Source organism: Ranitomeya variabilis, chromosome 7 (assembly GCF_051348905.1).
Source record: "Ranitomeya variabilis isolate aRanVar5 chromosome 7, aRanVar5.hap1, whole genome shotgun sequence".
Classification (NCBI taxonomy): domain Eukaryota; kingdom Metazoa; phylum Chordata; class Amphibia; order Anura; family Dendrobatidae; genus Ranitomeya; species Ranitomeya variabilis.
The window spans coordinates 196323499-196347894 of NC_135238.1; the positions used below are offsets into that span (position 1 = coordinate 196323499).

Genomic DNA, 24396 nt, shown 5'->3' on the forward strand with positions numbered 1-24396 from the left:
GCTTGAAGAAATCCTGGAACATGCAGGAGATAAAAAGAAAGGCTTTCCCAATATCCCTAAAGAGTCCAAAAAACCCTTTTTTCGGAGGAGAAGATTTAATAGAGGTCGCCCCCCAGGGGAGAGGAAAAACTGGGACTTTAGGGATAAAAGAGGCTCAGGCTATATGTTTAAAGGGCCCTCTACTTCAGCCAAAAAATCCCCCCAATGACATTACGCCAGAAGTGGGAGGAAGACTCTCCCTCTTCTTTCCGGCCTGGGTAAACATCTCCCCCAGTACCTGGGTCATAAATATCATCAGAGACGGCCTCAAAATAAAATTCACCTGTCCACCCAGACGAAACTTTATCATAACTCCCCGAAGAAAGTCTCTGCAGGAACAATCTGCCCTAGAAACCGAAGTCTTGGGACTCATCCAAAAAAGGGTTCTTCAGGAGGTTCCTGCTCGGGAGGAGAGAGAGGGATTTTACTCCCCCCTCTTCTTGATCCAAAAACCGGATGGTTCTTGGAGAACTATTATAAATTTGAGAAAACTCAACCAATCCATAGAGAACTACTCTTTCAAGATGGAGTCTATAAATACGACCATAAAACTCCTTTTCCAACACTGCTTCATGGCAGTAATCGACTTGAAAGACGCGTATTATCATATACCAATACATCCGGAATATCAGAAATATTTGAGAGTAGCTCTCTATGTCCAGAACCAGATAAAACATTATCAATACACAGCCCTTCCGTTCGGTCTGTCTACAGCTCCCAGGGTTTTCACCAAGGTGATGGTGGAGGTTATGTCATACCTCCGGTCCCGGGATGTAGTCATTGTCCCATATCTGGACGATTTCCTGGTAATAGGAAGATCAGAGTCCCACTGCACTCATCAAGTATCAGTGGTAACATCAACTCTAAGGGAGCTGGGTTGGATAATAAATATCCCCAAGTCCAGACTGCTGCCAGTAAAATTACAATCTTTCCTGGGGTTAATACTGGACTCCGAACGTCAGCTCTGCCTTCTTCCAGAAAACAAGGTAGACAAAATAATAAATCTGACCAGTACAGCAATACGCCAGCCGACAATGACTCTGAGAAAGGCAATGTCCCTTCTAGGCTCGTTAACATCGTGTATTCCGGCAGTAGAATGGGCACAATTCCACCTAAGACAACTACAGTGGGAAGTTCTCTCAGCTCAAAGACTACTAAAAGGGCATTTAGAAGGAAATCTATGTCTCTCCCTGGGCGTAAGGGATTCCCTAGTTTGGTGGACTGTGAGAAACCACCTGACAATGGGGGTCCGGTGGCAAAATCCGGTCATAGACATTATCACGACCGACGCAAGTGGTACAGGTTGGGGGGCTCACCTGAGGTCTCACTCTGTACAAGGGACCTGGTCCATACGAGAAAAGAACTATGGATCAAACGAAAAAGAGCTGTGGGCAGTGGAGAAATCCCTAAGACATTTTCTTCCTTTACTCCGGGGTCGCCATACTCGAATCCTGACGGACAATCGAGCAGTGGTGGCGTATGTCAATCATCAGGGGGGAACGAGGTCCAAAGGCCTCATGCAGGCATCAAACATACTCTTTCAACTAGCAGAACAACACCTGTCATCTCTGTCGGCATTGCACATCAAAGGCACAGAAAACACTCAAGCGGACTTCCTGAGTCGCAGAGGCTTAAAGCAGGGGGAATGGTCATTAAACCCCCAGATATTTCAACAAATAGTCCAAGCCTGGGGCACACCAGAGATAGACTTGTTCGCCAACTCCCACAACAGAAAAGTCAGGAGGTTCTGCTCCTTGAATCCGAGAGAACATCCCTTCGCAGTAGATGCCCTACTGATACCTTGGAAGTTTTCTCTGGCCTACGCATTCCCCCCGATAGTGATGATTCCAGCTGTGATCCGGAAGATCAGAGAGGATCAGGCGAATATCATCTTCATAGCTCCTTTTTGGCCAAGGAGACCTTGGTTCTCCCTTCTAAGGCAGATGTCGGTAACAGACCCATGGATCCTGCCAGAGGTTCCGGACCTGCTAACCCAGGGCCCAGTGACCCACTCTCAGGTGAAGGGCTTCCATCTCGCAGCCTGGAATTTGAGAGGGCGTTACTAAGTCGCCAAGGATTCTCTCCAGGGTTAATCTCCACCCTGTTGAAAAGCAGAAAACCCATAACCTCCAGGATCTATGGTAGGACATGGAAAAAATTCCTCGACTTCCTGGGTGAACCATTGGGGGAGGTGGCTCCTATAGGTCCTATCTTAGAGTTTCTGCAAGCAGGGTTACATCTTGGGTTGGCAACCAGCACCCTTAAAGTTCAGGTTTCTGCCCTGGGGGCCCTATATAATTGTAATCTTGCCTCAAATAGATGGGTCTCACGATTCATAAAATCTTGCAGTAGATCTCGGCCGGTCATTATCCCAAAAATCCCTCCTTGGGATCTAAATTTGGTCTTAGAAGCCCTGACTAAACAGCCCTTTGAGCCTTTGCAGGAGTTATCACCTAAGTTACTTACCCTTAAAACAGTTTTACTAGTAGCCTTAACATCGGCACGTAGGGTAAGTGATTTACAGGCCCTGTCAATATGCCCTCCTTATACTCAGGTTTTTGATGACAGAATTGTTCTAAGACCAGACCCGGCTTATCTCCCCAAGGTGGTTCAAAAGTTCCATAGAAGTCAAGAGATTACTTTACCATCATTCTGTAGTAATCCTAAAAATCCAGGGGAACAAAAGTTCCACATGTTAGATGTGAGAAGATCTATGTTACATTACATGTCTATGACTAGTCAGTGGAGGAAAGACCAAACCCTATTCGTAGCCTTTCAGGGTAGCAAAAGAGGGTGCGGGGTAGCTAAAAGTACTATTGCTAGATGGATCAGGGAGGCCATTAGTTTATCCTACTCTGCAAGTGGCACTCCGGTTCCTGACGGCATCAAGGCTCACTCCACCAGAGCTGTGGCTACCTCCTGGGCAGAGAAAGCTGAGGTATCAATTGACCAAATTTGCAAGGCCGCTACCTGGTCCTCACCCTCAACTTTTTTCAAACACTACCGGCTAGACCTTTCCTCCTCTGCTGACCTAACCTTTGGTAGAAGGGTGCTCCAAGCGGTGGTCCCTCCCTAAAGGTTTCATTCTACAAAATTCTCTCAGGTGTGCCGTCATGGGGGAAGGGAAAACACCAAGGTTACTTACGGGTAGCCGGTTTTTCCGGAGCCCATGACGGCACCCGTATATTCCCCCCCTTTTATCACCCTTCGGTGTGCACTATTGTTTTGGGTGTGTTTAGTTAATATAATGTGGTGATGGATTTGCCATGTGTACTAACCAGGGGGGCCTCTCATGCTCTGAAAACCAACTGAAGCGAGGGAGAGGTACCGCCCTTTTATTTTCAGTAGGGTTTCCTGTCCTGACTGGGCGGATCCCCTCTCAGGTGTGCCGTCATGGGCTCCGGAAAAAACGGCTACCCGTAAGTAACCTTGGTGTTTTTGGAATTCTGTCACGTACCCTAAAGTGTTACTTTTACCTGATTGCTCTGTTGTTTATATGTATGTGTATTTATTACACTGTTTTTATCTGTATGTATTCACATTTTGATATTTAATAAAGTGTATTGACTATTTGTCTATCTATTAGCATTAGACTCTTTTGTCCTCCTTTTTTCTACTAAATTACAACCTGAGTAGTAAATTACATAAATATCTGTTTACATCTATATCTATTATTTGTATTCTCTTTTTAGAAGTACATTACTATATCCTTACATGACCTTCAGCACCAAATTGATGACTTGGAACGTGATAGTATCACCTGGAACTTCAATGTTAAAAACCAGGAAGAGAATGTATCTGGCAATCAATCCAGCGTATCCATAGAGGAGGTCAATGAGGTTAGTTGCAAACAAGCGCCAGATTGAAAGTGACAGGGGGGGGGGGAAGATACAGAAATGCAGTTAGAGAGTTTCCTCTACACTGATATCAATGTCCTATCTATTGCATAGGTCATCAATATCAGATCAGAGGGGGCCAGCACCCTGCACTCCCACCCATCAACTCAGTATACATTTTCATCTGCAGTACCCAAGCGAGGCCACTAAACAGACGACACGGTGAGGTTCTGCTCCATCACACGTTTCATCTTGTTGCTGCTGGAGCTGCTAGCAGCTGATCGCTGGTGATTTTGGCCCCCCCTCGATCTGACAGTGATGACCTATCCTTTGGATAGATGAACTTCATCAATATTGTTGTATCGGGATTCGAGAAACCCCTTTAATGTCTTTTATCATTGAAGAATATCGCATTCTGAAAAAAACAAACAAGTCTTAAGTGCATTCAAAGTATTCAAGCAGCACTTGATGCAACAAAGTTCGCATCCATTTTATTACAAGATGTGGCAGCAAACATCAAATAAATCCTGAGATTGTTCGATATCTGTTTTTTTCCATATGTCAAATATTGGGGAATATAATATTGTTGCACTTGAATTGAGCAAAGATTAACCATTCTGGGGCTTCCTGAGCTCCGGTTAATAACTATTTTTGCACATTGTGTCAATTGTCTCTTTCTGAAAGGGATTTTGTTGTCAGGATGAATGAATGAATCTATTAGTAATCTATTGTTTAAATAATTGTTTGTTTTGTTTTATGAATTTTTGCAATTTTTTTTAATCTTGCAATTTTCACACTGACCACTGGGATTTTAGACTCATATTTTGTCTTTTTAGGAAGTATTTACAACAGTGTCTTTATGAGAAGAGGCAGGATTACAATGAGTGACAACACCTCTATACACAGCTGCTTACATAGAATCCACCAATCGCAATAGGTGATGTTACCGCTCCCCCGCTCCTCCTTTCACAATGACCTTTGCACACGCCCATTAGATGCTTCAATAACAGTGCAAAAAGTAAGGTTCATTGTGTCTAATGTACATGTACATTTTCTTAAACAACAGGAAGTTAGAGTCTAAAAAAGCCCCGTGGCCAGTGAGAAAATTGCAAGATTTCTCATTTTTATTTTTATTAAAGATTGTGGTTAAAAAAACAAATCGCCAACTATTTTGTTTGGAGATGTATTTAGCCCACAAACCTTATTTAAACCAATAGGTAATTTTCTGATAAAAGCTTTCTTTTATCCACCATTGACAAGGGACCACTGAAGTAAAGTACTAGCACAACCTTGTATAAGCAGCCAAAAGCTGTGACGGTAAAGTAACCCACCAGGCTCCGCTTACTGAGACTCTCTCCTCTTAGTATATGTACTGCAGTCTTCTGTTACTCTTTTCTCACTGGCTCTAGGTAATCTAATCTAGATTACTTAATCTTGTGCTACAGAAATCAGTTATCCATGCGCTGACTTACTACTGAGCCTGATGGTGACTGACAGCAGCTTGAGCCAGGGAGGAGGCTTCTCTCAGCCAATCTCAGACTCTCGATAGACACTGAAGTCAAACTGTAGTTATGGATCAGCGCTCTGCTCTTAAAGAGGATCGGTCACCAGGTTTCACTGTACAAACTGAAAACGTTATTAAATAGATCTCTGACCTGATGAATCTGGTGTATTTACTTTGAAAATCCATTTCGGAATGTGTGTAGGGTCCTCACAGTAACACGAACATTGTAGGAGTCCAGCTAAGGCTCATTTTAATATTAGACACATTATTATCACACAAAGGATAAAACGGTTATTCTGACATGGATTTTCAAAGCAAGTACATCAACTTAATTGGGAAAAAAAAAATCTATTTATTAAAGTATGCAGCTGATGATGTGAAATCTGGTGACAAATCGGCTTTGAAGGGAAATTATGTTGAACATGCTGTCCTATCTCCAGGAGAATTTACAGTAAACGGATTAAAGGAGTTTATTGAACTAAACTACCCATCATAAAATAATAATCCATATATTAACATCTCAAACTGGTGCCTCTGATCACATCACCATGTCAGGGAGGTAAGTATGTATTATTTTTATCTATGCATGCGCACTCATAGATGAAGGCTGTCAATCACGAAGAAGGACGGCCCACTGGACTCCTAAATACAGGGCTATTGGTTCAAATCAACAAATATAAGTTGTAATGAATCTTTTCCTAACCATTTCCCTGTAAAGAGTAACTATGGTTTTGTCTTTATTTTTCATAAATCAATAATACATGTGAAAATCAGAAATTTTGTAATAAATCAGAGAAACCTGCTTCTTTCGCCTCCTGAACTGATCTTTTATTCTTAAAATTCTCAATTTATGGGTAAAATGTGTGTTCAGTGAATACAGACTTTCCCATTACTGAGATAGGAGATGGCCGTTGTGCGTGTATCCGTATTCCTTAGTGTCAGGAGGCAGCCTTCATAGAAGGGAAATATTTTAAAGCGAGAGACCCCCCTCAATTGTACACGTCATGTGGACTGCGGAGCTTCAGAATCGGCTGAGGCTGCAGGGTGCATGGATTTATCTCTCTCCTTGGAAAATAGTTCAAAGTGTTAGTAGCTCTGCAAGACCAGCTGTCCCTATCACCGCAGCAGTGCCTGACGGGTCCCTAGAAGTGCAAAATCTACTACTGACTTTTTTTTGGGGGGGGACAGAAACTAAATGATTTTTGACACCGTTAGAAGCCCCTCTTCTCTAGAGAAGGAGCATTTGGCATTCACATCACCTTCATACTTCTTCTTAAAGGGAACTTGTCATGTGAAAAAATGCAATTAACCTATATATGTTGTTAATCTGCAGATTAATAGCATTCTGAACCTGTACTTGGATTCCCGCTGCCAGGAGGAAATTAACTGTATTCCTCCCTGTAACATTTGGGTTTCAGTCATAGGTGCGGGGCGGGCCAACAGCCTGTCCTAATGCTGAGCTGCCGTCAGTCAGTATGAGGGGCGAGGTTACAACCCTTGCTCTCTCTCTATAGCGGTGACTGAACCCGCGCAGGCACCACCCCTATAAATAAAGTTTGTTTCCTCCCAGCAGTAGGGTGCCGGCAGGTTCAAAGTGCTATTAACCTGCAGATTATCCACATATCGGCAGGTTAATAGTATTTTTTTCAAATGACAGGTTCCCCTTAAAGAGAACCTGTCACAAACTTCTCCCTCTTCCAAACCTTTCATATGACTGAGTAGGCGAGTTGGTATAAATTGATTTGCAGGACCCGGCCCGTTGATCACATCTGTAATATTTGGCCGCTGGTTGGGAGTCATGAGAACTATGTCATACCTGACAGCATAGCATCTGTGGTTCTTCATTTGATTAGGCAGCCTGTCGCAACTTCACGTGTGTCATACCGCAACAAAAAATAAAAATGTTGGCTGCTTGAAAAAGGCAAAAACTTGAAAAATAACATGTTACTTATTACTGTACATGCCACTGATAAGCTGCATCAAATTTATTAAGTGGTGTGATCCTCTTGATGAATTCGCCGCACCTTATTCCTGCATGCCTCTCACAAAGACTGACATTCAAAATGTTACTATTAATGAATCAGGGCCAAATGTATTTGCAGAATCGCGGGTTCTTTTTTAATCAAAAAATAAATATTAAATAATAATTAAAAGTTACTAAACTATAAGTTCCCTCTAAGGCTAGGTGCAAATGGCCGTGTTTATTCTCATCCGAGAGAATCAGGTCAATTATGTAAATCACACTCTGATCAAACTCTCATCATATAGTGTCAGCATAGTGTGCTCCTTTTCTCTCACAGAGGAGGAGATGGAGAAAACAAATTCTCCATGTTCTTCATTCTGTCAATTCGTGGAAATCTGACTGCACTCAGATGTCATCTGAGTGTAGTCCAATGGTTTCAGAGACTCATTGACTTGAATGGTCGAGTGCAATTTGACTATCGGATCAGACTCGGGCATGCGGCGATTCTTTTTCTTGGACCGACGGCAAATATCTGAGAGGTGCATGTCCCCATGGAATAGCATTGGTCAGAGTGTGATCCAATGTTTTGTCAGATCTCACTGAGACCTAAAATACAGCCATGTGCACGAGCCCTAACAGGGACCAATATAAAAATATAGGTTTTGCTGCTTTTAGCTCATAAGTGATAACCACTCCCCCCCAAAAAAAACCCACTGCATTCAAACAAGGCAATTCTCCAGAAAAATTCTCACATCATCGAGGATGGAACAAATATATTTTTTTGCTCCTTGTACACTACCTGTTTATATAAAGGGGGGGTGGATTCACATACTTTTCTTGCATAAAGGCCTTTTACTATATTTCCACCCTGATACAAATATTTCCATAGGAACAAACCTATAACACAAAAAATATCGGCAGCCTTCCATTTTTATCTTTGTTATACAATTAGCATTGAGTAACACAACTCTAGAAAATATATATAGGGCACTAAATGTAGCCTGTCTGCGCCAGCAAGCGGTAGCCTGTCTTTCCATTGCACTAAATTCTTCTGCTTGCAGATAAAGGATATTTCGGGAGGTCTGCTTTCAGCTGTTGCTAGGTGGCAGTTCCAGCGACAAGTGATGCTTGTGTAACATAGATTTCAGTAACATAGATGTTAGTTTTTCTAGTATATTGAAAAAAAAAGAAAAAATGATTGACACAAGTCTATTGTTCCTCCCGAACTTAGCTGGGCAATGGTTCAATAGGACAATGACAGATACACCGCAGTGTTACTCAGTGTTCCATAGAGATGCAAATAATCCACGGCAATCACCTTTCTGCTGTTAATCCCTAAAATTACTCTTTAAAAAGTCATATAATTGTTTCACACCATTAACGCCTTCACTACTGTCTCTGAAAAGCACCAAATGGTGTAATGTAAAGCAATCGTAGGCTGTCTGTGCTTTTAGTTATTTCACCACTTTATGCGCTCAAAATTAAGATGATCTTTATGGATTGAAGGAAGAATAGTGAGTGCCGTGGATTTTTTTCTACTTTATGAATCCACTTTTCTCTAGTGTACAGTGTTATAACAAGCCTTTCCATTCCCTGGAGCAAAGATTCGGCTTATTGCACTAGCCCTATTTATGAATTGTTGGCCAAGGCAGTGGATGTTGGTAATGGTGTCACCTCTGGCACTCGGCTCCTTGGCATATGTTCCATCCTCCTCCTTCCCCCAGCTTTGCACTTGCTGAGTAGCAATCAAATATTGATTTGGGAATGTAAGGGGCATAGCAAATTGCTGTTGGGGGGAAAATTGAATACAGTCATTAAAAAATGGAGAGAAATAGGAAAAATGATCGAAGGTCAATCAAATACTGAATATGGTGAAAATGCTAAAATGTACGTGTCAAAAGAGCAAACTCAGGATTCTAAAAACGGCAGATAATTGTTCCATATGTCAATCAAGAACACTCCAAATATAGCAAACTGACAAAGCGAAAAGACGATGGAAGATGGAAACAATATAACATCTGCATTTTGGCTGAATAATGATATCTATTAAAAATAAAACATACTGCGTGTGGCTATGGATTCCAGTTATTTTAAAGATTTTCTAAAAAAATTCCAATCAGTTTTCTAATTATGTTTTTTTTTGTTTCAAGGGGGGAGGGGGTTACATTGAAAGATGCACTTTTAGTTGCTTTTACTTGTAACTGAGTTGAAGGATGCAGCACTCACAGTCCCATCTCACAGTAGTATGAAGGCTGCAGGCAACATGACAGTAATAATGTCACATTTGTACCATTTTCGGTGTTTCCTAGCCTATGGTACTAAATTTCAACAGTTCACTGAATCTAAAACATATAAATGTCAACCTGAAAACAAAATTGCCCATCCCACAACTTACCACCTGTTATTAAACCCTGCCACATATCTTAAAGTCTGCCGTTAGACTTCACTTTACTAAACCCATGAACAGGAACACACCTGATTTAGGCCACAGCTTTCATTCATGCCAACCTGAAGCACCCACCCATAACTCAGATGCTACACTGTCAATCCACCGCCCACTATTAATGCAACCCTTAAATACTGGCTTTGTTGATGCCACCATAAAGCCATCAGCCATTCTTAGTGTCCCTTCCCCAAAAATGAATGAATGCCCAATCACCCTAGTGGTGTCAACTCTTCCACCTATCTTTGTCCATCCTCTTGGTAATCATATATTTCAAAACCAACCATCTGCCTCCCACCATCCCCAACTTGTTCCTCCTTTTTGTGTTCATGCCCTGTATAACCCCTCCCAAATAAACCGCGTCTGCTGTGGACCTCTCAAATATACTGGCAGCACATTTGCCTTTTTCCTTATTCCCACTGCCACCAACTAAGTATGAAGAGCATGTTATGAAGCAGGGATCCACAAATGGTGATCCTCAAGGTTATTGTACAGTAGATCCGGAACCCCCTTCTGCATTATGATTGGGAAAGAAAAGTTGGGAGCTGCTGCCGTTCGTGTGGGACAATCTGTTGCTGAAACATGACTGATTGGAGTAGATGTCATGAAGGAGGGGCAAGGCAAAGTTGTGCTCACATTTAATTGTCAAGGTCAACTTTATCTTCATCTTTAGGATGTAAAAAAAGTTAAGTGTCACTCACCAGTGCTACTGATGCCCCATGTTCTTGGGACCCGTTTGTGATCAGCGGTTTGCACCTCCCTGTTTTAAAGTAACAAAACAGAAAAAGCTGATACACTGTTATAACTTGAGCATTGCCTGAAGGGGAGGTGCACAGTTTCTATCTTAGGTGTCATAGGAGTTGAAACCTGTTTCGTAAGGCCTTGCACTTTGCGTAACACAGTATCAATTTTTCTTGGAGTGTTCCGTTAATTATGAGACTAAGTTACCTGCAGGAAAGAGGCAGGCTTCATACAAGAAGAAATGCAACAGCAAGCAGAATTTTATTAATATATTCTCGGCTACACAATCCTGCTCAAAATCAGGACTGATCATAATTTTCCTTGTCTGTGTGAGTGGGGAAAATTCTTGTAAGAGAACTTTGAGAAAGTTCTTAATTTTTATAAAATCCCTGAAATTAGTATATAATACCGGGAATAAATCTGCTAAAGTTTTTGACTAGCAGCACCCTTTAGAATAATGAAAAAAGGACTTGACTTACTAACCATGTACAGATACTAGATGTTTCTGCATGTCCTGCGCTAGTATATAACTGTCTGTGTGGCACCCCAGGAGTCCGGTTGCCAAAGTGGCATTGCCTCCCTCACAGGGGGTGATGTCATGCCCGGAAGCAAGGAGGGATCCCTTTTCCAGGTACATCAGCATACAACACCTTTCCAGACTCCAGACCAGAAGGGGGAGCTCTAACACCTGTTTTAGGGGAGCTTCCCTATAAATTCTGGCCTGGAGGCGGGATTAGTCAGAGTGAGTGTTAAGTCTGAGGAGCAGACAGTGAAGGAAGAGGCAAGTAAGGAGAACCTGAAGGATCGGAGCTGCGACTGAGCTCACCCCAGGATTGCGCGCCAAAGACCGAACACCGGAGTCCATGGTTGAGTGGGACTGCAGGCCCAGCAACTAAATCCGGAGGGCAGGAGATTGCAGGTCTCCTGGCCCCAGCTGACACCCTGAGTCACAGCAGCATACTAGAGCCCAGAGTCACCATAAGGGAATAACACCTGGAACAGGCTGAAGCTGCCTGCCATGTGGGGAATGTTCTATTTCATGGAGAGACAGCAATAGGAACTTGTGGAGAGCTTAATGCACCAGGGACCTGGGGAGCAGCGCAGAGTAAGGCCTCCAAATCCACCTGGCTAGGTGGATCCTGAAATGCTTCCAGGCCGCACAGACCTCCATGACCACCTGTCACCAGTTCCCCATACTGTATCTGCAATTAAAGGTAAATAAACTACAGTCCCTGAGTCCTCCAGTTATTTCCTGTACCCTCAGTCCTGCACCCCAATATCCACCATCCCTCATAAACTGTTCTGGTAGCCCTGGGGCCCCGCTCCACCTGTGGTGAGCCAAACCATGTCAGCTGCAATACCACGGGCCCCAGCGGTCCCCTTAAGAAGCGACGGCCATCTATAGCTGAACACCACAGGGGTGTCTTGTGAATCCCGTACAAATATTCCCTCATCACTTTTATTGCGCACCCAGGGCCACAGACTGGGTCACTGCTGCCGTGACCACCCCTCTAAGAATTGCCCAACCTGGTTCAGAGCACCCATAGCCCCAGCGGGCATCGCACCTGCGCATGGTAGTGGTGTGCAAGCAAAAGCTATAAGTACAGTACATCTGTGAGATGATTCATGACAAGATCCCTGTGATGGCAGAGGGAAAATGTGAAATCAGATCTCTAGGTCTCAGAAAAAAATGTCTCATGTATCGGAGTATTCGCTAGCAGCTGCTGCCCTCCATCTGAGAGCAATCTGAAAGCGCTGAAGGCCTTTCTGCGCTTATTTCTGTCCTATAGCATGTGTACAAACAAAAACATCTCCCCTGACTTTTTTTTAAGCAGCTCCTTGCTCCATAAATCATCGTAAAACTTTTCACCAGTTACCTTTTATATTCTGTCTGCGTATTTCTTAGGGACTTAAGGAATAAGTTGTGTCATGGTGGTCTTGCCCTTAAGGTGGCTTGGTATGTAATAACAGTAGGGGTGACTCATCCTCTATATGTTGGCGTCTTAGTTACATGTAAACATTTAGACATATGATCATTTCTAATTGATGAATAACGAGAAAACAATATATAAACGATAATTATCAATGGCCATCATTTTTGGCATTTATCTTCAGCTGAATATCCTGAAGCAGTCTATGGAATAGGACTTCAAAGCAAGTTATTTGATAAAAAATGTAATACGCATCCAATAATTTTCCATAAAGTTTTCCAATGTTATTGTTATTATAAAAACAAGGATAAATATTCCAAAAAGGAAAGCCGATAAATAAACTAGCCCTATATCTTTTTGCTATAACCTTTAAGAATTGAAACAATTGAACAATGCATGACCTTAGGGTAAAGGTGGCCATACAATTTATATACAGTAGTTGTAAGTGGAACACTGGTTCAAATGGAGCATTTTCCCTCCTTTTGCCATACACACGAACAAAAGATTAAGGATCCATAAGGTTATGCATTTTGGGTTAGCAACCCTTATTCATAGCTCTAAAGGGTTGCTGCTAACCGAAAATGATTGTGCTTATGGATCCGCATTCTTTTTCACATTTTTGCTTTTTCTCACCATGTTTTTAATTGGACAGTAAAAGATATGTCTTAACATTTTCCCAATGGTGCTGGGACCCAGTCCTCATGGACCCTTCTTTCTTTTCTGACATTGATACCAGCCTGGTGTCTTCCTACACTCCTTGTACCACACCCTGACCAAACAAGGTCTACCACGGTACCAGTGTGATTAAAAGTGGGTTTTCACACTGAATTGTCCTCCCTGCAACAAGGTGAGCTAATTACCTTTTTTTCCTTCCCTCATTGTGTAGGACTACCTTATTATATGTAGTGATGACATATTTTAGCAAAACCAAACCAAGAAGAATAAACGATAGGCCTCTCTTCTTACATGTTCTTTAGATTACCAGTGTTGCATTAAGCATTCCAAACCATAGATGGTATATCAGTAACTCTTTGGTCTTTACAGAAGACCTTTTTCAGACCTTCAGACTCTAGTTGATGGAGTCTTGAAAATGGTAGGAAGATTACTGGGGGGGAAACTACTGCTGGTTAGCAGTCGTGCAAGGTGTCCCTCAGATACTGACAAGTCGGTGGCTTTTGTTAGAATAGACAAGTGAACACTGTTTTTTTTTTTTATAATGTAGTTACTGTACCGGGTCATTTTTTACCACAAAGTGAATGTTGTACAAACAAACCCCAAAAAACAATAGTGGAATTGCTGTTTTCTTTTCTATTCCTTCCCATTTGGAATGGTGGCATTCAAAACTACAACTCATCCCTCAAAAAAGAAAAACATCCTTATGGCAATGTCAATGCTAAAAATAAAAAGTTGTCGCTCTTGAAAGGCAAGGAAAAAAAAAAAAACTAAATCAAAAAATGAAAGATGGCTGAGTTTCAAAGGGCCAGGGCTGTAGTGTGACTCCCTGCAATTCAATGTTTAACATACAATTTTGGCTTGATTTCTAACCAACTTGGTTGGAAGCTCTTTTTATTTCATAAATTTGAAATGGATATTTAGACAGTGGTTTGAATGAAAATAAACATTTAATTATATCTATCTACCACATTTTGCTCCAGTGTTTGTAAAATGTATATTTTTTCTTATTGTATATTAGGTTAAAATCATTTTTATCATTTTAGACGAAAGAATCGTTTAAAGATCTGAAGAAAAAATTTAATAATTTGAAATTTAACTACACAAAGAAAGCCGATAAAGGAAGGAATCTAAAAGTAGTTAAGAACCAGATACAGCAAGTTGAAATGTATGCAGAGAAAATTCAGGTACTTTCAGCTAACACATATATATATCTTACATTGCATGTATATTTTTACTTCTCTTTTATACCTAGAGATGAATAAAGAAGTGTGCATGTGTCGAACGTAACTAAAGTAATATTTAAAAATAGCTGCATAAATATAATATGACAAGTAATCAGCTACAATCACACAGCATGATGGAACTTCTGCAAGATACAAAAGTCTATGGGCATTAAATTATTACTCTTAAAGGGGTTGTCTCGTCTTCATAAATGGGTAACATTGTAAAGTGCTTGTAAAAACTATCAACTGTGCAATTTACTTGTCATCACAAAACCTCAGTGTTTGATGCTGTTTGCATAGGTTATCCGCCATCTTTGCATAGGTTATCCGCCATCTTTGCAGTCTATCAAAAATTCACAATCTCCTAAGCAAAGAGTGCGCTCTTGCAAGCTGCTTGATAAATACAGTGGTGCTTGAAAGTTTGAGAAATTGTTAGAACAGTGCTGGCGCTTCTGCACGAGTCCCCTTTCTCCTCTCAGCAGGGATGCCAGCGTGTTCACTTACCCACCCACGCTGCTCTTGTGGTGTCTGTTTTCTCCCAGGACCTGCGCACAGCATGCAGGTCTCCTGGAAGTGTGCTTAGGATGCTCACTCCCTGCCTCTTAAAGGGGCAGCATGTACGCTTCTAAAAACAATCCTAGCCAATAGCTGGGAGATGCCTGATATTTAAGGCATCCTCTCCAATTGGGAGGTGCCTTAGCAACCTTAGTATCAATGTGTATCCTGCTACCTAGTTATAAGGTCCCTGTACCTGTGCTCCTTGAATCTGATCCTGTCCACTCTGTCTACCTGACCCTGTTTCTTACCTGATCTTGAGCCTGCCCGTTCCACTGTAACCTGTTCCTGTCCTGCCTCTATCTAGTCATAAACCTGATCCGCCTTGTCTGCATCTTTACAGCTACCCTTACCAGTCCGATGTGAACCTGCACCTTTGACACTGCAACCAAGTCCGCCCTGTGTTCCCAAACCTATCCTGTCAGATCCTGATCCTGTTCTGTCTAACCATTCGTACATCCTCCTGTTTACCAGTTCCCAGCAGGTCCTGCTTCTTTCCCCCTTTGGGGGTCAGCATGCTCCATCTTTGGGGTCCGTCCTGGAGTAGCACCTGGCATCCACCTGGGTTCAAGTCTAACCACACCTTCAGGGGCTCTAGTTAAGAACCAGGTGGTCAATAGTTACCCTCTGCTCTCCCTGGACCGTGGCACAGTGGTTCCACAACTATGTGCATAACAGAAGACTTCAGACTTTTTCATAGTTCTTCATAAATTTGAAAAACTGCATTAGATGACTACTAAAATCCTAAAAGTATATAAATAGAATCAAATGAAATTAATAAGTCACAAATATTAGACTGTGTCATTATTTTATTGAGTAAATTGATCCAATATCAATTGTTGTGAGCACCAATAGTTAGTGCACCTTTAGGATTAGCTGATAATTTGAAGGTGAAATTAGAGTCTGGTGTTTTCAATCAATAGGATGATAATCAACTGTAAATGGGTGACCTATTTTAATTAAAGAACATTGATTTATCTAGTCTGATCTTCAAACACATGTTTGTGGCAGTGTCATAACACAAATCAAGAAGATTTCTGAGGACCTTTTAAAAGAAGAACTGTTGATGCTCATCACGCTGGAAAAAGTTACAAATAGTGATAAGCGAATATACTCGTTACTCGAGATTTGCCGAGCACGCTCGGGTGTCTTCCGAGTATTTTTTAGTGATCGGAGATTTAGTTTTCATTGCCGCAGCTGAATGATTTACAGCCATTAGCCAGGCTGAGTACATGTGGGGGTTGCCTGGTTGCTAGGGAATCCCCACATGTAATCAAGCTGGCTAGTAGCTGTTAATCATCCAGCTGCGGCAAAAAAAACTAAATCTCCGAGCATTAAAAAAACACTCGGAGGACACCCGAGCATGCTCTGGAAATCTCGCGTAACGAGTATATTCGCTCATCACTAGTTACAAAATTACATCAATCCACAGTCAGACAGACTGTGTACAAATTGATTGTGAAAATTCAAAATGGTTATTTACCCTAGGCAAGAGAGGTCGACTGACAAAGAATCAATCCAAGAGCAAGGCATATAATAGTCCAGGAAGTCATAAAAGAATCTAAGATAAAATCTAATGCTCCAAAGGCCTCTCTCACAGTAGATAATGTTAACATTGATGAGTCCACCCTTAAGGTACCGTCACATTAAGCGACGCTGCAGCGATAGCGACAACGATGTCGATCGCTGCAGCGTCGCTGTTTGATCGCTGGAGAGCTGTCACACAGACCGCTCTCCAGCGACCAACGATGCCGAGGTCCCCGGGTAACCAGGGTAAACATCGGGTTGCTAAGCGCAGGGCCGCGCTTAGTAACCCGATGTTTACCCTGGTTACCAGCTTAAAAGTAAAAAAAACAAACAGTACATACTCACCTGCGCGTCTCCCAGCGTCTGCTTCCTGACACTGACTGAGCTCCGGCCCTAACAGCACAGCGGTGACGTCACCGCTGTGCTTTCACTTTCTCTTTAGGGCCGGATCTCAGTCAGAGCAGGAAGCAGACGCTGGGAGACGCGCAGGTGAGCATGTACTGTTTGTTTTTTTTACTTTTACGCTGGTAACCAGGGTAAACATCGGGTTACTAAGCGCGGCCCTGCGCTTAGTAACCCGATGTTTACCCTGGTTACCAGTGTAAAACATCGCTGGTATCGTTGCTTTTGGTGTCAAACACAACGATACACGGCGATCGGACAACCAAATAAAGTTCTGGACTTTATTCAGCGACCAGCGACATCACAGCAGGATCCTGATCGCTGCTGCGTGTCAAACTAAACGATATCGCTAGCGAGGACGCTGCAACGTCACGGATCGCTAGCGATATCGTTTAGTGTGACGGTACCTTTAGGAGAACACTAAACAATAATGGTGTGCATAGCGGGATTGCAAGAAATCCGGTGATCTCTAAAAAGAACATTGATACCTATCTCCAGTTTGCTAATGATCATCTGGACATGCCAGAAGGCTATTGGAGAAATGTTTTGTGGGCAGATTAAACCAATATAGAGGGTCTTTTTGTTTAAAATAGAAGCGTTGTTTGGAGAAGGAAAAACACTTCATTACAGCATAAAAACCTCATACCATCTGTGAAACACAGTGCTGGTGGTGGTATCATAGTTTGGGCCTTTTTTGCCATATCTTAGCCAGGATGGTTGCCATCATTGATGGAACATTGACTTTTATTAGGAAATTCTAAAGAAAATGGCAAGAGTCAGACCTCTATCCATGAGCTGAATCTCAAGAGAACATGGTTTATGCAGCAAATCAAGAATAACCCAAAGACTCAAGTTGTTGTACAAAAGCGTGGTAAGGCCAGGTTCACATTGCATTATGTGCAGTCCATTCAACGCATGCGTTAAACGGACTGCACAATGCAAGTACCTTTTAAAGATCGCGTTATGCGATCGGGCTAGCGCAGATGCTCCATCTTCGCTAGCAGTGACAAACCCCGAAACGCGGCAGACCGCGGCCGAGGGTCCATCACAGAATGACGGCACATCGCTAATGCATGCCGATTATGGCATGCGTTAGCGATGCGCTACATAATGGCAGTCAATGAGTGTGCTAACGCATCCGTTACATAGCGTGCCGATATGTAACGGATGCCGTCAGTGCATTGCCATTGACGCAATGTGAACCCGGCCTTAAAGAACAAAGGTAAAGTTTTGGAATGGTCAGGTCCTGATCTTAATCCTATAACAATGTTTTGGAAGGACCTATGATGAGCAGTTTATGGCTGAAAAGACAAAAACATAACATAGATATAGCTGTTTTTAGGGATAAATGAGCTATAATTTCTCAAAACCAATGTGTAGGACTAATCAACAATTACTAGAATGGTTTAGCTACACTAATTGTTTCACCAGGGGGTCACACCAGATACTGAAAGCAAAGGTACATATACTTTTGTCTTTCACAGACATGTATTGTTGGATCATTTTACTCTATAAAAAAAGGCTGAGTCTAATATTTTTGACTCATTTGTTTGAGTTGATTCTCTTAATCTAGTTTGATGGCTTATGTTAAAATCTTATAGACTTTAAGGAAAACATTTTAAGCAGAAATATAGAAAATTCTGAACAGGTTACAAAATTTCAGGCACAACTGTAGATTGTATGCACTGTTCTGAAGCTAGCTAGTGGATCCAGCCAGGTTGTGTCCTTGTGGTTCCTTGATGCTGTCTCTGCTTACAGCATCAGAGAGTGCAAAGTTTGGGCAAAGGAAGAAAACGGGAGGCAGTGGAACAGTGTGATCATGAAGAAAAGTTGAGAAAATCCTTTTAGTTCCAGATAACCTCTTTTAATCTTGCATTGTCATGCTCCACTTTCACATTGCTGGCACATACAGTACAGACCAAAAGTTTGGACACACCTTCTCATTTAAAGATTTTTCTGTATTTTCATGACTATGAAAATTGTACATTCACACTGAAGGCATCAAAACTATGAATTAACACATGTGGAATTATATACTTAACAAAAAAGTGTGAAACAACTGAAAATATGTCTTATGTTCTAGGTTCTTCAAAGTAGACACCTTTTGCTTTGATGACTGCTTTGCACACTTTTGGCATTCTCTTGATGAGCTTCAAGAGGTAGTCACTGGAAATGGTCGTCCAACAATCTTGAAGGAGTTCCCAGAGATGCTTAGCACTTGTTGGCCCTTTTGCCTTCACTCTGCAGTCCAGATCACCCCAAACCATTTCAATTGGGATTAGGTCTGGTGACTATGGAGGCCAGGTCATCTGGCGTAGCACCCCATCACTCTCCTTCTTGGTCAAATAGCCCTTACACAGCCTGGAGGTGTGTTTGGGGTCATTGTCCTGTTGAAAAATAAATGATGGTCCAACTAAACGCAAACCGGATGGAATAGCATGCCGCTGCAAGATGCTGTGGTAGACATGCTGGTTCAGTATGCCTTCAATTTTGAATAAATCCCCAACAGTGTCACCAGCAAAGCACCCCCACACCATAACACCTCCTCCTCCATGCTTCACGGTGGGAACCAGGCATGTAGAGTCCATCCATTCAACTTTTCTGCATCGCACAGTCACGGTGGTTGGAACCAAAGATCTCAAATTTGGACTCATCAGACCAAAACACAGATTTCCACTGGTCTAATGTCCATTCCTTATGTTCTTTAGCCCAAACAAGGTTCTTCTGCTTGTTGCCTGTCCTTAGCAGTGGTTTCCTAGCAGCTATTTTACCAAGAAGGCCTGCTGCACAAAGTCTCCTCTTAACAGTTGTTGTAGAGATGTGTCTGCTGCTAGAACTCTGTGTGGCATTGAGCTGGTCTCTAATCTGAGCTGCTGTTAACCTGCGATTTCTGAGGCTGGTGACTCGGATAAACTTATCCTCAGAAGCAGAGGTGACTCTTGGTCTTCCTTTCCTGCGGCGGTCCTCATGTGTGCCAGTTTCTTTGTAGCACTTGATGGTTTTTGCAAGTGCACTTGGGGACACTTTCAAAGTTTTCCCAATTTTTCAGACTGACTGACCTTCATTTCTTAAAGGAATGATGGCCATTTGTTTTTCTTTACTTAGCTGCTTTTTTCTTGCCATAATACAAATTCTAACAGTCTATTCAGTAGGACTATCAGCTGTGTATCCACCAAACTTCTGCACAGCACAACTGATGGTCCCAACCCCATTTATAAGGCAAGAAATCCCACTTATTAAACCTGACAGGGCACACCTGTGAAGGGAAAACCATTTCCGGTGACTACCTTTTGAAGCTCATCAAGAGAATGTCAAGAGTGTGCAAAGCAGTCATCAAAGCAAAAGGTGGCTACTTTGAAGAACCTAGAATATGACATATTTCAGTTGTTTCACACTTTTTTTTTAAGTATATAATTCCACATGTGTTAATTCATAGTTTTGATGCCTTCAGTGTGAATGTACAATTTTCATAGTCATGAAAATACAGAAAAATCTTTAAATGAGAAGGTGTGTCCAAACTTTTGGTCTGTGCTGTATATAATGTAAATGATTATTTATTTCTCATAATCTGTGCATGTGCATATTAATTCCCTTATGTAGTGATCCATATTAGGCATTTCATAGGCACATAGATCTTGTCGGTTCAGGAGATTTTTGGATAAAAGATGGAGCCATTCTCCCAAGCACCATGTAAGAAATGACGATAGAAACTAAAATCTAAAATAAGTAAACAAAACTATTGGGTATTGAGATTGGCCACAGTTTAAATTGCAATCACATGACTACAAGAAGTAATGAAGTGGATCAACATGTTAGGGCATGCTAGGCTATGGGTTGAACTAGATGGACTTAAAGTCTTCCTTCAACCTTAATAACTATGTAACTATGTAACTATGTAACATACTTACTAATGTCTATAATTAGAGGTTTAGAGTTGTTTCCAGGAACAATGTGAAGTTTAAGGGCCTTATGTCTATTATATTTAAAAGTTGGTAAATTTGAACTAATAAATCCTACTTACTAAAATTCAAATCACAAAAAATGAGACATTCAAGTTGTACCCTGTAAAAACCACCAAAGAATCACTCTTGGAAGGGTTTCCACAACAATATTCTTGATGCCCTGCCATGCACCACTCCAATTATCCTGTGTTTTCTTGTGGTGACTGTCCACCAGATCACATATGAATCCAAAGGAGTAAGGTGTCCACGTTCTTTAGTTAGGAAAAAAGAGCAACGTTTCATTCACAGATAGATTTTATGCCAAAAAGAAATAACAGATTCTGTAGGTGAAATAAGTATTGAAAGCATCACCAATTTTCTAAGTAAATAGATTTCTAAAGCTGTAATTACATGAAATTCTCACCAGATGCCGGGAACAACCCATCCCATCCACACAGGCAAGGAAATCAAAGCATAGCTGTCCATACATTGTGTAATAATGAGAAATGACACAGAGAAAAAGTATTGAACACATCAAGAAAGTAAAGTCAAAATTCCATGGAAAGTCATGAGTCCAGCTGAAATATATCATCAATTTGAATGCAATCCTGCCACTTAGTGAAAAATAACATTAGCTGGTTCAACTAATGGCTTATAAAATGTGTCTCATTACCAAGATGCCACACAAAAAACATCCCATGACAGGTAAAACCAGTGAGGTGCCTCAAAACCTTCACAACCTTGTTGTTGCAAAACATACTGATTGCATTGGTTACAGAAGAATTTATAAAATACTGAAGGTTCCAGTGAAGTTTGGAGGTGAGAACATCATGGTATGGGGCTGTTTTCAGCATACAGCACTGGAAAACTTCATATGATTTGAAGGAAGGATGATGACTTTCATGATGTGAAGAAGGTTTGTGTGGAAGAATAGGCCAAAATAACACGTCAGCAATGCATGCAGCTAGTTTCTCCATATAAGGGGCATCTTGAAGCTGTCATCACCAACAAAGGCTTTTGTAGGAAGTATTAATTAAATTTCAGTATACATGTTCAATACTTTTTCCCTGTGTCATTCCTCATTATTACACATAACTTATGGAAATATGTAACAGAAAGGTTGCTCTTTTTTTTTTCTTTGAAGTTGTATTCCAGTTTGCAGGACTGTTCTGCAAAAATCAGGACTGTTGCATACTATGTACATTAGGAATGATGAATACCAGTAGATGTAGCAACCAGAGAGATGGCACTAGATAAATGGTCTTCTCTGCTTGTATTCTCCATACAGCATCCATAACCTGTTGTGTATCCATACTGTAGCTTAGTTGGCCTCCAATCCTATGTTTCAATGGATTTTGCTGCCCTTTTCCCTAACCCCTTATTAGCATGCATCCTATGACACAAACTATACCCCTCCTTTTATGTGGGTTTAGTGTTTTAAATTCTTCACTACTTAAGAAAAGTACATTTTCCCCTTTAAGTATCCCACTTAGAAATGCAGTGGAAAAGTACAGTACGCCTTGGAAAATCTGAAGATGTGACCTGTGTGACAGCATGCACCTATTTTCCATAATTGTTTCAATGCTTTTTTTTATAAATTATATGTTCATTTTCTCTATTAATGTATGAAGGCTTTAAAGAAGAAAATGGATCTTTTGGAAAGGAAACTGTTAGAAAGCAACGCTTCTCAGCAAATGACCAAAGCGGATATTATTCAGGAGTCAATTAGTGATCTTCAGAAACAAATAAATGAATTTAGTGTCGTGATGAAAGATTATAAAGTGTACCTTGAAATGGCTGAAGATCTACAACATATAATGGAGGAGGTAATTAGTACTGCTTTGTTTCAGTTTATTAGAGCTAATTGTAAAGTCCCATGCTGTTAAAAAGGAAAATTATTTAATGGGAATCTGTCAGCAGGTTTTTGCTACCTAATCTGAGAGCAGCATGATGTAGGCAAAGAGAAGCTGAATCCAATGATGTATCACTTAGTTTACTGGGTGCAGCCTTTCTGACAGAGTTTTTAGATTTAGCAATACAGCTGAGCTGAGGAAGCTAACCCCGCCCACTCCATGCTCTGTATATACAATGTCTATAGACAGTGAGGTGCCTATCACAGGAGGGGCGTGTCGGACTAGCATGCACTCTGCTGTGTCCCAGCAATGATAAGCTCCTGGTGTTAAAACAATCATTGCACGCAAAGGAAACCGCAAAGCTTCATAAGCGAGGCATCGCTGAAATCTGTTTTAACCCTTACCTCACACTATATTCAGATTACATAGTGAAATCCTTCTGACAGATTCTCTTTAATAAAATGATTTTTTATTACACTGTAATGAAGTGCAGATGAAGCCTATATATGCACATCTTTAGACACTTTTTGCTAAATTTGGCACATATCCTTGTGGAAGGAGGTGGAAATGATGTCTAATTACATAATAAATAGGTCAATAACATGGTGTGACTTGACATTAAACCTTAGAGCAGCTTTTGCCAAAGTCTCCTAATTAATCTACCCCATCGTTGTGTCTGATACTAGGAAAGCCAACATTTCTGTGTCAAACATCCATTAATTACATTAAATGAGTTGTCCAGCCCAGGGAATATTTTTGGCAAACACTACAGCTTGCTCAATACTAACCTTGTGTAATATACACACTGTTAAGATTTGGCTCTGCTTGCTGGTTCGAGCGGTCACCACGTGCCGACTAGCTTCTCATCTGCTTCTCTCAAAGTCATATTAATAGAAGTAGATGAAAATCTAGTTGGTACATGATAGTAAGTATGCAAATCACATACCTGAGATCACATAACAGCTCAAACTGACAAGTAGAATTGAATCCTAACGGTGTGCACACTCCACACTACTGATATTCAGTAAGCTACAGTGCATTCTAAAAATTACCCCAGATCCTCGACAACTCCTTTCTAATGTCAGCACACTAGTCCGCCATAGAGACAATGAAGTCCTTGATTTATTTAATGGCTTTTCAAAAGCAAATATATGGTAAGTAATTATTTAATAAACTACAAGCTAAATGCTATTTACTTACATTAAGACAAGCTTTCTAGAATTTTGATAAAATGTAATCATACTTTGCAAAACCTATACCTGTGTATTGAACGCCAAGAGCAAAACCAGGCCCTAGCAGAATATTCATTGCTTTTCACTATGTAGAAATTACTAACAGAAAAAAATGTATGGCCAGAGTTAGAATTTCACCTGCTCCTGTGATTTTCATGCCTTCATTAGACACCTTCCTCTTCCCTTTTCCCTCCATCACTGCTGATGTGTTCACTCAGCTCTATCTCGCTGAAATATTATGGGGTTTCTATTCTCTTTAGTAGTATTTTTTTATATTGTTTAATATTTTTCTTTGTGTCCTTTTCAAGAGTCTCTTTTGGTGTGAAGAAGCCTGTTCCACAGTGGTCAGAGTGGGACGTTACTCTGCAGAGTGTAAAACCAAGGAATCCGTAGAGGTGCTTCTGAAGCAGTTTAACAAGTTTGTGGAACCCACTGTACCACAACAAGAAGAAAGAATCCAGCAAATGACAAATATTGCAAAACACATTTATGGTGAGGATTTGATTTCTTTTATGCTGTTACCAGCGCTGT

At 41.2% G+C, this 24396-nt stretch overlaps 1 protein-coding gene and 1 long non-coding RNA gene across 4 annotated transcripts in view; one reads left to right on the forward strand and one right to left on the reverse strand.

The window, feature by feature from the left end:
- LOC143784397 (uncharacterized) overlaps positions 1-24396 on the reverse strand; it is a 272312-nt gene that overhangs the window by 215510 nt on the left and 32406 nt on the right. The window lies entirely within an intron of this gene.
- Positions 1-24396, forward strand: part of CCDC141 (coiled-coil domain containing 141) — a 174686-nt gene that overhangs the window by 131957 nt on the left and 18333 nt on the right. For both annotated transcript variants that reach the window (XM_077272606.1, XM_077272607.1), the window contains exons 17-20: positions 3732-3878; positions 14176-14316; positions 22412-22606; positions 24174-24357. In XM_077272606.1, coding sequence (XP_077128721.1) covers positions 3732-3878; positions 14176-14316; positions 22412-22606; positions 24174-24357 — 667 coding nt within the window. The remainder of the gene's footprint in view (positions 1-3731; positions 3879-14175; positions 14317-22411; positions 22607-24173; positions 24358-24396) is intronic.